This window comes from Rhinatrema bivittatum, chromosome 6, assembly GCF_901001135.1.
Source record: "Rhinatrema bivittatum chromosome 6, aRhiBiv1.1, whole genome shotgun sequence".
NCBI classification, from domain to species: Eukaryota; Metazoa; Chordata; class Amphibia; order Gymnophiona; family Rhinatrematidae; genus Rhinatrema; species Rhinatrema bivittatum.
In genome coordinates this window covers 32,736,977-32,752,605 of record NC_042620.1, presented here as the reverse complement: position 1 = coordinate 32,752,605, position 15,629 = coordinate 32,736,977, and the positions used below count along the sequence as shown (strand labels likewise).

At 41.8% G+C, this 15,629-nt stretch overlaps 1 protein-coding gene across 2 annotated transcripts in view; it reads left to right on the top strand.

The window, feature by feature from the left end:
• The window catches only part of ADCY5 (adenylate cyclase 5), a 472,164-nt gene that overhangs the window by 345,931 nt on the left and 110,604 nt on the right, over positions 1 to 15,629 (top strand). For both annotated transcript variants that reach the window (XM_029605225.1, XM_029605224.1), the window contains exon 9: positions 8,268 to 8,290. In XM_029605225.1, the coding sequence (XP_029461085.1) occupies positions 8,268 to 8,290 (23 nt within the window). The remainder of the gene's footprint in view (positions 1 to 8,267; positions 8,291 to 15,629) is intronic.

Genomic DNA, 15,629 nt, shown 5'->3' with positions numbered 1-15,629 from the left:
TTCTAGCAGTGATGTTGTTCAGGCAATGGTCGGGGCAGGCAGAGATCAGAGAGCAGGCGGAGGTCAAGCAGCATCGAGGTCCAAGCCTAAGTCAAAGTAGGAGTCCAATCTGAATGCGACAAGGAGGGGACAAGGAACCACAGGAGCAGGGCGAGACACTGAAGACAGGAGAAGAAACTGACCACGAAGACGAAAAGACTGAAGACAACCCAGACTGCCAGGGACCAGGTCCAGGACACAGGAGCTCAGGAAGATGCACAGCGGAGACAGCAACCAGGAATTAGGAACACAGAGGAAAAGCACTATTCCAAAAGGGTTGACCTATTGCCAAGGCATTGAGGAGATGTCCTGGCCGGCTTTAACTAGTGGAGTCCCCGTGACATCATCAGGCAGTGCCAGCCGTGGCTTCCTGCCATTGGCCTTTATAGGGGATAGGATCGGCGTGTGCACCTAGGAGAACCCAAGACAGAGGTGGCATCAGGGGCAATCTGAGTTGGGAGGTCTCTCCCCCGGCATCTGCGGGAACTGGCTCGAGTCCGGACTGAAGGTAAGGGCAGCAGTCTGCAGGACAGCCTGTCGGACCACCGAAAGCAATATAATCCAGCTCGGAGTAAAGCAGATTTAGAAGAATTTGCAGTTGGCGTGATGTGGACTTGTAAAATAAACGTATGCTACTTTTCTGAATAATCCAACTTTCAGAAGCGCCTTTGTCTTTTTCTCATACTGTATCTAACACAATCCCTCACTGTTCAAGATGTTATTTCTGCGTGACTCACTTTGTGCCAGCCTAAAACCATCAAACGAAACAGAATGAAGGCTCAATACATTCATGCAAGAGACGGAACCTGATCTGAACTTTGCTTTGCTTTTGAGCATCTTTTCTCTTTCTCCTCTGCATTATTTCCTCACACACAAACACACCTTTGTTAATTAGCGGGGGCTAACTGGTCTCTGCTGGACCACTAAAACGATATCTAACAATTAATCAATGGCTTTTCATTTCTGATACCACATTTTAAATTACCTCCTGACAAAATGTAATTAAAAATCCGTCTGAACTGGCATCTATTACAAAAATTAAAAAAAAAGATTTAAGCTGCAGTAATTTCCTGATGAGAGCTTAGTTATCAGACTACAAAATAACAGCACATGTTCTAATAAAAACTGAATTCATCACCAGGGCTTCTTTGGTGTAGGTGAGAACTAATTTTTCACTCAGTTATTAACATGAGAGAAGGAGTGGACAAAGGAAAGGAAAGGCCTCAGCCTACACAAGGTCTTTTCTCCCTAAAATTTAGGGGAACACATTCCGTAGATGATTGCATTACAGGGATCATGGAAAAGTAAAATTTAAGGAAAACTAGATCACAGTTCAGCATTTCAAAGACATACTTGATAAAAATTCAGCTAATCGCAGGCAATGTTGTTATTTAATGGAAAAGAGAAGGCGGGATTTGAAACAAGTAATCTTAAAATATTTGATCTCCTTGGATGAAGTGTTTCATTTTAAGTGTGACGGGTCAGTTCGTGTAAAGAAGTTATACTCTCCAGGAAGAGAGAAACCAACAGATGTGTTCCTTAATCTGAATTAGGATGATCACTTCTAATTGGGATGATACTTTGAGGGTTCAAAGAAAATTTGGTATTTATTTATTGATTGATTTTTATATACCGATGTTTCATGAGTACATATCACACCGGTTTACATTAGTTAACAAATATTCATTTAAAAATATTTGCATTTCCAAATTAAAATGAAAGGAAGTAAATACAAAGTTTCACAATAAACTAATAAAAACAAATAAAATAGAATAATTATTAAAAATTTAAATAGATGCAGTACAGAAAGAGCAGAGATAATATATAATGAAGGGAGTATAAAGTCATTAAGTTAAGACCCTTGGAAAGCTTGTTCAAAAGTCATGTTTTAATATCCTTTTTAAATATTTTAATATCTGCTTCCAACCTTAATTCTTGTGGTATAGCGCTCCATAGTTGGGGCCTGGCAATGGAAATAGCCTTTTCTCTTACATTATTCAAATGCGCAATTTTAGGGGATGGTATGAGTAACATCCTCGTACCTTCTGATCTTGTAATTCTTGATGGGTTATAAAAATGTAATGCTGAGGTTAACCATTCAATCTTTTCGTTGTAGAGAGTTTTGTGAATTAGAGAGAAAACTTTATGCTGAGCCCTGTATTTAACAGGGCTCAGCATAAAGGTCACTGCCCTGTATTTAACAGGGCTCAGTGAAGGTCTTTTAATATTGGTGTAATATGATCAAATCTTCTAGTTCCCGTTAAAAGTCTAACCGCTGAGTTTTGCAACAATTGCAATGGTCTAGTAACATTTGCTGGTAGGCCCAAAAACATCGAGTTACAGTAATCCAATTTTGACAAGACAATAGCTTGCAAAACTGCTCTGAAATCTTTTGGAAATAAAAGTGGCTTTAATCTTTTTAGAACATTCATTTTAAAATACCCATCATTAATGATTTTTTTCACGCTCGCTTTCAGTGTGAATTCACAATCTAGAAAAATCCCTAGATCTTGGACCTCCAGGGAAATCAGATTATGGTAGCTAAATTTTGACACTTAGTTGTTCATGTCATACGAACATTTTCCTTTTTGTGAGCTGTATAGCATATTAAGGTTGTGCTTGCCTATAAATGGAAAGAAAATAACAATAAAACATAATTATAAATAATTATACATAATAAAAAAGTATAAAATAATTCTAAAGTGCCTTTTTAAAACTTGCGGTGTACGATTTCCCAGTTTTTCACTACACAAGCCTGCTGCTTATCTTCACTGCAGATTATGTAATGCTCCTTGGGCCTACCTATAGGAAAAGGAGGGACATCCTATGCTTATAAATGCATAAATAAATTGACTCCAGCTATGACTAGCTCCAGGTCAGGAGAAACCAGCAGAGCTATTGCTGGTTTTATACCCTTGCACACAGGGGACTTGTAAATCTGCTTTTCTTTCAGGCAATCAGAATCCAAGCTCCCTGCACCTGGGCTGCATCAGCCTGTCACTTTGACTTTAAGCTTTGTGACTACCTTAGCCGTGACGTATATTAATTGCAAGTTTTCCACGTGTCATAAATGTAATTCTTGCCATACCAAAGTTCCCTGTTAACTGTTGAAGCTGCTTTTAAGTTAGCTAAGTTTCATTTATTTATACTTTGATGCAGTCGTTCAACGCAGCATACAGTAAAACAAACGTAATGACTCAGGCCACCTCAAAGAGATTGATTCAGTCCTGTTTTGATGTCCTGTTGCATGCATGGAAATGTAGTCCTGCTTTCCTTAGGGAAATCACTAACTACAACTCCATGCATGCAGTGGGGCAAAGTTAGGACTGGATCAACGTTTTCTGGGTAAGTTGGCAACCCTAAAAGCATTGAAGTTAATTTTTTAAAAAATGGATCATTTATCTGATTAAAGTTAGTTGAATATCCTGAAATAAAGTTATCCAGGTACCTACCCAGATAACTTTGAAACCTACAAACAAAAAAAAGGGGAACCCAAAAGAGGTGGATTTCTTATGCGGTCAGAAGAAAATAAATTTTACATTATGAAATTGAAGAAAAGGTATCAGCAAACCTGACGATGTGTCCTGCCAACTCAGGCAAGGACCATCCAGACAGTTTGATCATCCACCTCAATCTAATGTCCATGTATTTTTTAAATATTTTTTTAGCAAATAAAAATCCCAGCAGTCTACATCAACAATCACCAAGCCCAGTGTTTTGCTGTAGCCAGCGTCTTCAGGGATGTACTTTATCATTTTTAAGACTATTGTCAGACCGGTCTCAAAGAAATGCGTAACAGGCAGCAGAGGGATCCAACATCCTTTTAAATGTCAAAAATTACATAGTAAACCTAACAGGTGAACTTTCAAATGAGTTACACATCTAAATGTTTCATACTATTGTAGCAATTTTCAAAAACCATTTATATGCATAAAGTGCACTTATGTGAGTAAATCCAATGGACAGCTCAATGGCATATATTGTAGCACTTTTCAAAAGCCCACTTACACAGGTAAAGTGTATTTACACATGTAAAATCCAATTTTTAAGCATGTAAATGCTTTTGAAAATCAGGCCCTTACCTTGTGTTTTGAATATTGCCAGTTACGTTTCAGATTTATCTGGCTGCGTGTAACTGGATGTATTCAGTACATTCCTGGATAACTTTAACCCCATTCTTGGCCATATCTAGAATTAATTGAATAGCTTTTTCAACTTACTCTGAATATCGGACCTGTATTTGAAACTCGTCATTTATCCAGACAATGGCAGACAACTCAGAAAGCGAGGAGTAGTCTTGATTGGGTGTCCCGTGGTTGATGCTGCTTTCCCGACGTCACCTAGGTGAACCTGCTCTATTTAAAGAACTGTGACCTGCGGCGGTAGTGGAGAGAGCAATGAGGAGCCTTGATTGGGCGTCCTGCGGTCGACACGGTCTCCCTAATATTATCTGAGTGAGCCTGCTCTATTCAAAGTACTGTGCGTGACCTGTGGTGCGCCGAAGCTGTGCTCCAGTAGGGTGTGCCCCTAGGGCAAGCTTTGTCTCAGACTATTTCCTCGTATTTCTGGACTTCAGAAGGTTACGGGGAAGACGAGGAAGGGCGGTGTGAAAACTTTCATATCTGAGCCCCCTTGCTTTCATACCACCTTCCTGGCTCACTCTGGATTCCTGTTTTTCAAAACAAGGAAATCCTGGAACGCTGGGACTTGGAGCTCGTGGCTCCCTCTTTCAAGAGACGTCGATCTCTTTGAGTCCTGACAAGCCCTGGGAGAGGAATGGGAGGGATTGATTTATCCTCTTCTTCTCTTCTTGCCTCTGCCTCCCCTGCTGTGTTGGAGGCCATTAGTCTGCATGGGCTTCCCAAACCTGCCGTAATTACTCTAGAGGTTTTGTGGACCGCCATCTCCAATTTGGAGAAATTGGTTTCATCCACGTTTTGACTTTGTGATGAACACTCTAGGAGGACTGGATCAGAGATTAAAGATCCCGATAGGCTAATTTTGGAACAAGGTGAAAAGAGGAGCAAATGTTGATAGTTATATGAATCCAATTTAGCAGCTATCAAAGACAATCGCGCATTACATAGGAAACTGGAAAATATGGGCAAATGTCTGAGGAGATTTAATTTGAAATTGAAAGTTTTATTGAGACATGCACATGTATAAAATATACGCTGTACAGGTAGCAATGTTACAAGTATACAAGAAAATATAATAAAGAACAGTACAAATTCTCAACATATGTCTCTCGTTGATTAAACCCAACAGCCTCCCTCCCCTCCCCACCCTCCCCTATCGCAATGAGGTGTCCGGGCTGTGAATGCTCTGCAAAATTATTGTTCGTAGGGTGGATATGACATCTGCAGGGGCAAAGCCCCTATACCGATAAAAGCACAGAAAATTGCTGCAAGGTCCCTTTGTGTAGCCACATATCAGGAGTGTCATTCAAAGTTGTCACGGGCATAAGTCAAGTGACGTGTGTCTTCCATGTGAGATATGGCTTCCAGACCTTTTGGAACAGCCCGATCGTCTTTTGTTTATGCGCTGTGATCTCCGCCAGTATGCAAATTTTGTCCAGTTTACTGTGGACTTCCGCCACTCCGGGACAGAAGGAGGATTTCCAATGTCTTGCTATCACTGTCCTGGTAGCCTTAAAAATGTAATTGGCCAGTCTGTTACTGCTCCCTGTAGTAGGAAGGAGCTGAACACCCAATAGAGGAGATTTAATTTGAGGTCTTCTAAATTTTCCAGGGTGTACATTCATTTCTCCTCTGGAAATGTTGCCTGAGTTTTCTTTGGAATATTAAAAATTGCCTAAAGATTCGCTCCCCTTGTTCTCTAAATATTTGATGGATCCTTCTGGGAATCCCGCAGAGGAGGTTGAGACTGCTGCTAATAGCCTCGACCTCACTGGCTTTCTGGAGCAATCCCAGTCAACTATAGCTGGTAGAGCTTACTCTGCTGGCGGTGTGTAAACAGGAATCTGAAAAACAACTATCAGAGATTTCTATCTTTTCTGACTTGAGAAGAAAGCTTTTCCTTTCTAAGAAACAGCTTGCTCTGGGTGCTGGTTTTTAAATTAAAGTTCCCATGTAAATGTGTAATTAATTTTGAAAGATCTAAACATATGTTCTGTGATCTAATGCAACTAACTAGAAGCTTTTGTTCAAAATCGTAGTGTTTTGGAAGTAAGGGCTCCATAAAATTGTTGGGTAAGGCCTAAAATACATATGCTTGCTTTTCTTAGTGTATATTCTGTGAGGTTCTCCCCAACTACACGGACTAATAATGCCAATTTAATTTACACTGTCATGTTCCTTCTCTTATTTTATTGTACCTATGCATTATGCTGGGTTTTCCTTAAATCAAGGTTTACTTGCTTTGTTTATATTAAAAAATTAATTAAAATTAAATTTAAAAAAAAGAAAAACAATTCATATACTCCGAGGATATAATCAATCCCATTGTTTTGTTTTTTTTTTAATAAATAATTATGTCCTATAATACTACAAAATGTGGTGAGGTCCATCGAATGCAAGTTCATAGGGAGAGTAATTTTCCAAGGGTCTCGTGCAGGTAAAACAGTGCATTACCTGCAGAAATGGTCTTTTACAAAATTGCCTGCCCAGTATGCGCGTAAGTTTCCTAGGACCGAGTGGCGGTGTTCCCTGGGGGGGATGGAATCGGGAAAGGGTTTACGTTCATACACATGTTCTTGCATTTTCAAAATTAGGTGCGTTAAATTTCTCAAAACTTTTCAGTGCACAGTTTTAGCAGGAGTGGATAGTTTTAGCAGGTGTGGGTAGTTTTAGCGTACGGGTAGTTTCGTTGAAATAGTTTTTAGAAGGAAAAGTAGGTGCGCACGTTCCCTTTGAAGGCAGGCATAACTCGTGCCCGTGCTTGCTGTCTAATTTGCATGGGCTGTTAGGAGATTACCCCCAGAATGTGAAAGGTGAGGATTTAAATGCTTGGCAAGAATCCTTCACCAGTTTTAGACGATAAGAGTGTCAGCACACAAATGCAGTGAGTCGCGAGGTGGGCCGTATTTCGGCAGGGCCTGCCCGGGTCGCGGGGACAGCATTCTGTATCCTTGCACGGGCTCCACCCGAGCACGGACGCCTCCAGCAATCTCAAACTGCTCACAAGTCAAGTGCCAGCCGGCGCAGACAGCTCCCGCCAAAACGTGGTCCCCCTCGAGACCCCCCCCCCACGGGACTCATCGTGTTTTTCATCTGAAATATTTGCCTCTTAAAACTGGGGAAGCATTCTTACCAAGCATTTGAACCCTCATGTTGCATGCATGTTTGAACTGAATTTGATGGAGCACATTGTCCTTTGAGGTATTATGGACACAATTATTAATATTAAAAAAAAAAGACAGTGGGACCCATGATTATAGGCAAGGAGTATATGAATTGTTCTGCTTTGTGATCTGCTGTCTCCCACTATATCTCACTAAATTATATATATATATTTATTTTTACCTTAGTAAGGTTTTGTTCTTCAATTACTTAGCTTTCACATTACTTTTTGATCTTTTGTATTTTAATAAAATGTAGTGTGTCAGCCAGCAAGTTCATTGGTAACAGCACTCACCACGGTTATGCTTCAGGGCAGTTAGATTACTGGAATCAGATACTTGAAGGCTTACTTCATATTATAAAACTGCAGGGACTGACTGGTGCCTGCCCTTTTGTAGCAAGAGGATGCATTAAAAGACCTGGAAGGACATTTCAGCTCCGGGGGGGCCAGCCCGACCGTTCACTGGCAGCGGGAACCGGTTTCAATCTGGGTCTTCTGTTCCCTGTTCTGCCTGGGGCTGGGAGTGCCTTGGGGGCGGCATTCGTAGCCTGTCCCGGGATAGCGGGGAGGAGCCCCATCCCTCAAGGGTGATCCCCCCCCCCCCGGGCCAGGCTGGGGTTGCACACGGTTCAGCTTCCGGTGAGGGATGCAAGCTGTAGGCCCCTTGGCCAAAAATTGTCATTGCAAAGGCTTGGCCAGATAAGGTTCATAAAGAAAGGGGTCCTTGTGGGGGCAGGAATCCCAGGCAGTTCCACTTAGCGCTGTTCCTCAGTGCAGGTCAGTTCCAGTTGAGCTGGAAGGCAGAAGAAGCAGGAAAAAAAATGCTGTGCCAAAAATAAAATAATGGAAGAGAAAAAAAAAATCCATTCAGGGTCGTTCTGTTGCAAAGTTGTTGATGTTTGCCTTTTATTTCTTCTTCCTTTTAGGGTTTTGAAGATCCAAAGGACAAGTAAGTAGGAAATTTATTCACTTGATTCTGTATTTAAGTAAAGGAGAATTGCTGCTTAAAAAAAAAACCCCAAACAATTTTCCTGTGAAATAAACGAAAAGGCAAGACAACGCTGAACCAGATAATTTCATCTTGTTCCTTGTCCTTGCGTCCTCAAAGGTAACCCGTGGAAAGAAAAAAAAACCAAAACTTGATTGGCTTTGACCTTTGGCGATGTGACTTGTATGCTCAGTTGAAAAGGGAATCAGTTTTCCACAAGGTCCCTCTTCGATTGCTGAAAGCTGGGGGCAAAACGATACAGGTTGAAAAGGAGCCAGGCTTACGCCAGCCGGTCTTTAGCAAGTTGGAACAAAAATAGGTCCTGAAGGGCCAGTCTAACCAACTTTATTCACCTCTGCGCATCCACCAGAGGGTTAACGCAAAGGGAGAAGAGCTGCTGGCATGTTTCCAGGACCCCTCACCGGGGGTCCATATTCAAAGTTATCCCCTAAAAACGTTGCTGGATAAGACAGGGCAGGACAGAATGCTGTTCAGGCGCAGAGCATTGCTATCCGGCTAAAAAGAAATCGATAGTCTGTGTTATCTGCGCCCGAACCTCTCAGACCTCAGCCAGAACCACAGTAAAGCCTATGCTCGCAGTGTTGCTGTCAGAGCAGGGCTAGAAGTGGCTGGGAGCAGGTAAGAGCGTGCCTTGCTCCTCACTGGGGTTTGTGGGAGGTCCAGCGGGCTGGAGAGGAGGGTGTGGTTAAGGTTGCAGGTAGGTGGTGAGAGTGGCGTTGGGGGCAGGAGGGGAATCGATGCTTATGTTTTCAGGATCATGGAAGAGGTCTGGCCTCGGGTTGCAAGGGCCTGCCTCTAACTTGTCTTCTATTTCGGGAGCTGGGGAGATCGGGCACTAGCCTGCAACTACTTTAAAGTATTTGGGGAGCTGGTCCTGAAGGCCCGCAAGAGCTTTTCTTTCAGTTACCCGGCTACATTCAGAATATGTCTAGTTAGCTTTAAAGTTATCTGGGTGAGGTTACCCAGATAAATTTTGGAAAACTTTTCAGTGAGTCTTGACCTGCTGACAGGACTCATGCCCATGACAACTTATGTGGATAATTTTAGTCTGATAACTTGTCTGCTTGCCGTTATGTTGAATATGGACCTCACGGTGTACCCTTAGCTCTGTGTAATTTATGGTGGAACTTGGAATATTATTCTCATTGAAGGAGCTACAAATTCATCCGAGTCAGCTTGTCTGCCGGGTTTGTCCTGTTTTATGCCTACAGAAATTAATAAAAGCAGAATGGGCCAGGCCAGAACCTCCCTCTCCCCCAGCAACAAGCAGCAGATGTTTACAGAAAGTATACAAGTCACAGGGCAGGTATAACGCCATCCTTCCCCTGTCAGACTCGTTAATAGCCCATAAATGATCTGTCTTCCACAAATTTGTGGAATCCATATTTGAACTAGGTTAGGTTATTTGCCTTACAACATCCTGTGGCAAATAATCCTTCACGCTAACTGCACATTGTCTGAAGACATATCAATGATGTACTGGAAGGACTCGAGTCAGTTCATGCATTCAAATGTGGGTTTTTGTCTTCCCATTGTTGTTGTGTTTTCAATTCTCCAGCCATCTCTTCCACCTGTTAAGCTCACCTCTGCTTTTGCATACCATTTACTGCTTATGAAGATTAATTTCATGATTGTACAACCACACCGCTCTGTTCATGATTGTACAAAACACTTCGGACAAGCGCAGAATATAAATACAATTAAAAGCTGGTGCTAGTAAAACAAAGACTCACAGGATCTGCTTACTCTACTGACCTTGCTTGTTAAATAGGTGGCCTGCTGTAAAATTACCTGGCATTTTTCTATGCAGCGTAGGCATTCATTGGTTGGTTCTTAGCTTAGGATCCTTTGACAGCCACTGAAATACTAGTGATAGAGTTTTAGATGAGGTTCTGTATGTTTGGTATGTTGTAGTGGCTTTTAACGAAATGAACAATGGGGGTTGTAAAATCTGTTCTTTCTTATTATATGCACTCCTTGCTTGATAGGAGTGTCTGAATGTTACCCAGTGATGCAAATACAACATCATACCCAACACTAAAATGTGATGTAAACTGTGTAGACTAATTTTAAGAAGACTATAATGATCTGGCATGTCATGGATCTTCCCTGTGCATCTCCCACCCCAACCCAACAAATGCACTCTTCATCCATCCATCTGTGACACCATCTCCCTGGACAGCATTTCTGATTGGGTCAGTGAAGGCTCTCAGACCCAAAGACTCAAGGGGCACCTCCTCTGGGGTATATCTTCAGTAATGCTCATTGGACACGAGGGGCCGCCAGAGTAGTGACAAGGGATGTGTATTCATTTTGAATCTGAATGGAAAAACATGATGAATGAGTTGATTTTAAGTTTGGTTCATTGCAACCAAACCAAAATGACACGGCATCCAAAAATACCCACATTTTTTCAGTTCATTTTGTTTAGTTCCATTAAAGTTTCTGGGGGAAGCAAAACAATGTTTGTTTTTTTTACTTAAACCAGACAAAGTAGAGGTGGTTGGAGATGGGGCAAGGAAAGAGCAGAGCCAATCACTTCGAAGCAGTTTTCCAACTAGTTGAAAGCAAAAGCAAAACTTATGCTTAACACGCATGGCATTTACACTCAGTCCTCCTGTATTAGACTTTGAGAGAGTCAGAAAATGGCTGGAAAGTTCTTTGCATGAGTGTTCAGGGCACTATTAAAAGTTTACACAAAGACTTGAGAAGTGTACTGTCAATAGTTCAATAGATAGTACTGATCAGCTCTGTTGTGCAAGGGTGTTATAGCTTTGTTCCACTGCGGGCTGTAGTACAAGGAGGCTCTGTGCTTTCTTCCTCACTCTATGCCTTGGGTTGTTGATGCCTCTGTGCTTCCTCCTGCCTTGCCCCTCACTCTGTGACTTGGAGTGATCATGCCACCATGCTTTCTGCATAACCCTGCAATCAGGTAATTTTCACAGCCTTTTATGCATGTAAATGACTCTTACAAAATTGACCATGGTTCTGTTTTTGTCTAAAAGTACATGCGTAACCTATTTTCACATGTACATTTATGCAAACTGAGCAGGGACCATCTGGGGGTTGAGTAGGCATGTAATGATGAATTTTCAAAAGATGCTTGAATAAAAAATAGCACATGCACACGTAAAACAGCACGTATGTGAGTATACGGTATTTTAAAAACGGCAACCTACATGTGTAAATCAGGGACCGCTAGTAAATTTGCAAGTGTAAAAAAGGGGGTGGGACAGGTACATTCCGGGGAGGGCCCAACATATACTCAAGTAAGTTGCTATTTTAAAACCTGCCAAAGTGACGTGCAATTTAAAGTAAAGTAAATTTAAAATGTACTTGCGTATATTTACTCCTGCTCAGTATCTGGTGTAAGTAATCGTAAACATTTTAAAAGTGAGAAAAATGACTGGGCGTGGGGGTCTGGGTGAAATGGAGGCTGGACAACCAAGAGGGTCTTCACGAGCTGCAGATGGACTAGACGAACTGATAGACTAAAACCGGTAATTTCATTACTGCGTACGTGTTATAAAATCCCCCTCATGCATGTAAAAGCCAACTTACAGGAAGTAAATGTCTAAATAGTACAAGTAAAATCTATTTGCATATCTCTTTAAAATCTGAAATACAATTATATGGTTATATCATTTGCACACACTGATCTGGCTAAGTTGTGCCTTTGCCGTTACTTAGACGGACAGATTTGAACTTATTTGGATAAGTAGTGCTTTTATTTAAATTATCCTGCTATCTTACATACCCGGATAAGTCCAAAAAGCACTACTTAGACAGACAAGCAGTGCTTTTCAGATTTATTCAGCAGTGCTGCTACTTAGCTGTATAAATCTGAATTTATCCAGATAAGTACTGTTACTTTTCCAGAGAAGTCCAAACTTACGCAGCTCATGGTTTTTACATGCACGAGAATATGTACGCACATGTACTCGTATTTTATAACCTGCACATTTCGTATCCATGCAGGTTATAAAATACTATAGTAACTTTGCGTGTGCCCATTATACACGCGTAAATAGGTGCACACGAGCGGTTTTGAAAGTTATCCTCCCAACATGAAAACTTTATTTTATTTTAAAAAGCATGCATGTAAATGTACGTGCACAAGTTACGCCCTCCAAAGAGGAGGGCAAAACGTTATGCGAGTGAATTTCTGCACGTACTTGGCCATTTACCTGAACATTTTCAAAGTGAGCAATATATTTGCACGTGCGTTCACTTTCAGATTCATAGGTAAAGCCTGCGTTTACCATGTGCGTCTCCCGTGACAATATTCACTGACCAGCAAACGAGAGGACAGACAGAAATAACTCAAGTACAGAAACTAAAAAAAAATAAATCTAAATCAGTCCCGTCATTGGTAGAAGAAACATTGTCTTGTGCAATAAAAATGTCATCCCCAACGGGCCTGATAAATGGAAGGGTCTCAGAACTTTAGAAGGTCACCCATGGAAGGTGAGTCATCTGCCACCGTCCTCTCCCTGGCAACAGAAACAGTAACCATGGTATAGATTAGGGTTGCTACCCTCGGCAGAAGGATATGCTAAGTCACATTTCTGAGAAGCAGCAATCTATTACTGGAGTTAAGGAGACTCCCCTTTCAAAACAAGGACGTGTTACAGATCAGAGCATGCCAAGGAAGAGAAAAAAATCCACAAAACAGTTATTCGCAACTTTAGACAGCTAATGGAGCAGTCCTTTCTCAACAGTAACGCTGTGGAGAGTTTCCCTTGTTTCTCAAACACATCAACAGATGAGGAGGCTTGAAATGCCTTGCAATTAGTTTTTCATGTCCTTGCTCTGTTTCATTTTCTTTCCCTTTCCTCGTTCTCTCTGTCACAGGGATCGTGTCACACATTTTGTGGGTCTTTTACAATTTAAACAATATCAGTAGTAGTTCGTTTCATGATTTTCCATGTGTTTTTTTTTTCATGAGCTGGCAACAGTTGGCCTGGGTGGTGGTAAGCAGAGCTTATTTTGAAAGGGAGGAAGCTTAATCAAATGGTAAACTGCACAACCGGGCACACGTATAATTATCTCTAACCCTATTGTAAAAGACACCTAACCCTGAGGTACTGTTAGGGTTAGGTGCCCGCGGGTTAGTGTGCCCGCGGACTGGATGAAAGGTTTTAGGCCCCAGCGCGACGTGAGCTACCTTGCTCTGAAGAAGGCTCCTGTGCCAGCGGCGGCAGCAGGACAGTCAGCGATGTCAGCACATCACTCGCTTCCCATTCTGGGCTGTGACATGCTGATGTCACTGCTCTGCTGCTGTAACAGCCCCATTGTTTTTTTTTTTTCCACTGACCTGAATTCTGAGCGTGAATATTTGCCTTTCGGAAAAAGATTTGTTAGGTGTTCCCGAAGCTCTTGGGTGTGAAAGTCACGCCTTTGATATATATAGTATCCTGAAATAAAGGGTTTTGGAGGCAAGGGGTAACCTGAATCACGATGTTACAGAGAAGGAATCACAGTGAAGTACAGATGCTGGAAATATGAAGTAGCAGATAGCGTGAAAGGTCAAGATGCACTCCGTGATCTGCAGCAGAGTTAGCAAAGTGAAAAGGGATAGAGTCACGGGAGAGTCAACCAAGGGAAGAACATAGTACATGATTGATAGCTTAAGAAGAAAAGCTATTCAATGTTGGAGGTGTTCTATATAAGGTAGTGACAACTTGAATAATAGAACCCACAACATGAGTGCATGCCAAAGTAAGAGCAATAGCACTGTTGAAAGTCACTTTAACTGTCCTCCAGTTTGTTTTCTTCTGCCAGACAGAAATTTTTCTTTTGCAAATATGCACAAAAGCCAAATACCCATCAAGTCTAAGTGGATTTCAAAGATGTTTACTTTGCTCTCTAACCCTTGTAACAAACACTATACATTGCAAGCTCTGCCTCATGCTATTTCTTGTCGCATATAATTTGCAAGCAGTGAAGGTGACGACGAAGCAATGGTGAAGTGCTTTGTCAGGATTCTCTTGAGATGTTGCCCTTGGCATGGTATAAAGCAGGAGCTACCCCAGGATAGCTTGCACCGCGCCATTCTAAACAGAAAGCTCCCAGTGATTCCAAGCAATCTGGTTGGCTGGTGCTCGGGGCTTTTAAGTTTCTTCGGATTCCTTGTTTCACAGACTGAAAGGGAGTCTCTTTGACTTCTCACCCGGCCCAACTGAGCATACTCTTCCGGCCACTCAGTACATATGAGATGCAAGTTTACGACTGGGCTTAGCTCCTCCTCCTTATTACTGGAGTCAGCTAGTTTCTGCTAGCTTCCTGAAAGAGGTCAGCGGCCCATTATGTCTCCTGCGTCCTGCTGTGAGACGGGCATGCTTGGATTATCACAGTTCTGATGCTGTGGTACAAAATGGAAGCCCCCAGCAGCAGCAGCAGCATGGCGCACTCTTCCAAGGAAAGCTTAAGCTCGTTCATGGTCTACTTGGGTTTAAAAAGTTGGAGGCTTGATTCAGACTTGCCTCGCGGCACATATTTTCCGCATTGAAGGGAAACATACAGGGTGGCCCATGGAAAAGTAGCCCGCCTCCAATACCAGTGCATTTTCCATGGGCCACCCTGTAGTAGCAGATGAGATTGGATCAGCCAGTCTGAGCAACTGATTCCGATTCCTACAGCACCTGCTTCTTTTCCATGTGGTAGGTTCCTGCTTGTGGGCAAATTAAACAGCTCAGGGGTTCTTTCGCCCGACTGGGAAAGGAACCACAGTTGAAGGGGTTGGAATGTTCCTGAATTTTGGATTTGCTTTAAAAAAAAATATATTTTTTTTTTTTATTTTCAGGATATATATATATATATATATATATATATATCCTGAAAATAAAAATCTGACATGCATGTGTCATTATAGCCACATAGTTCCTGGCCAACTTCGACTCATCATCCACCATAGCAGCTGTCAAACAAAATGACCAATATGTCATTTTAGACCTTTTCATTTTCATTCAGTAACCATCTTTTATAAAAGCCAACAACCTGGAAAAAAGAACTTATTTTCTGTGCTTGAAAAAAGACGTTTCAGATATTTGAGGGCCCCAGGAAGCCACTGGGTCATCTGTAGTTTAATCTTCCATGTTAGAACTTTTATTTACAGAATCAAGTCGTCCTCAGGTCACAATAACTCAAGAGCATGTGTGAAAAATTTCCCCCCAAAACTTCTGCATGTAGGTTAGCAGGTGTAAAATGTGTGTGGGTGATATTCAAAGGAACAGTGCGCATATATTTTCCCTTTCAAAACGGCTATAAAAAAAATGCC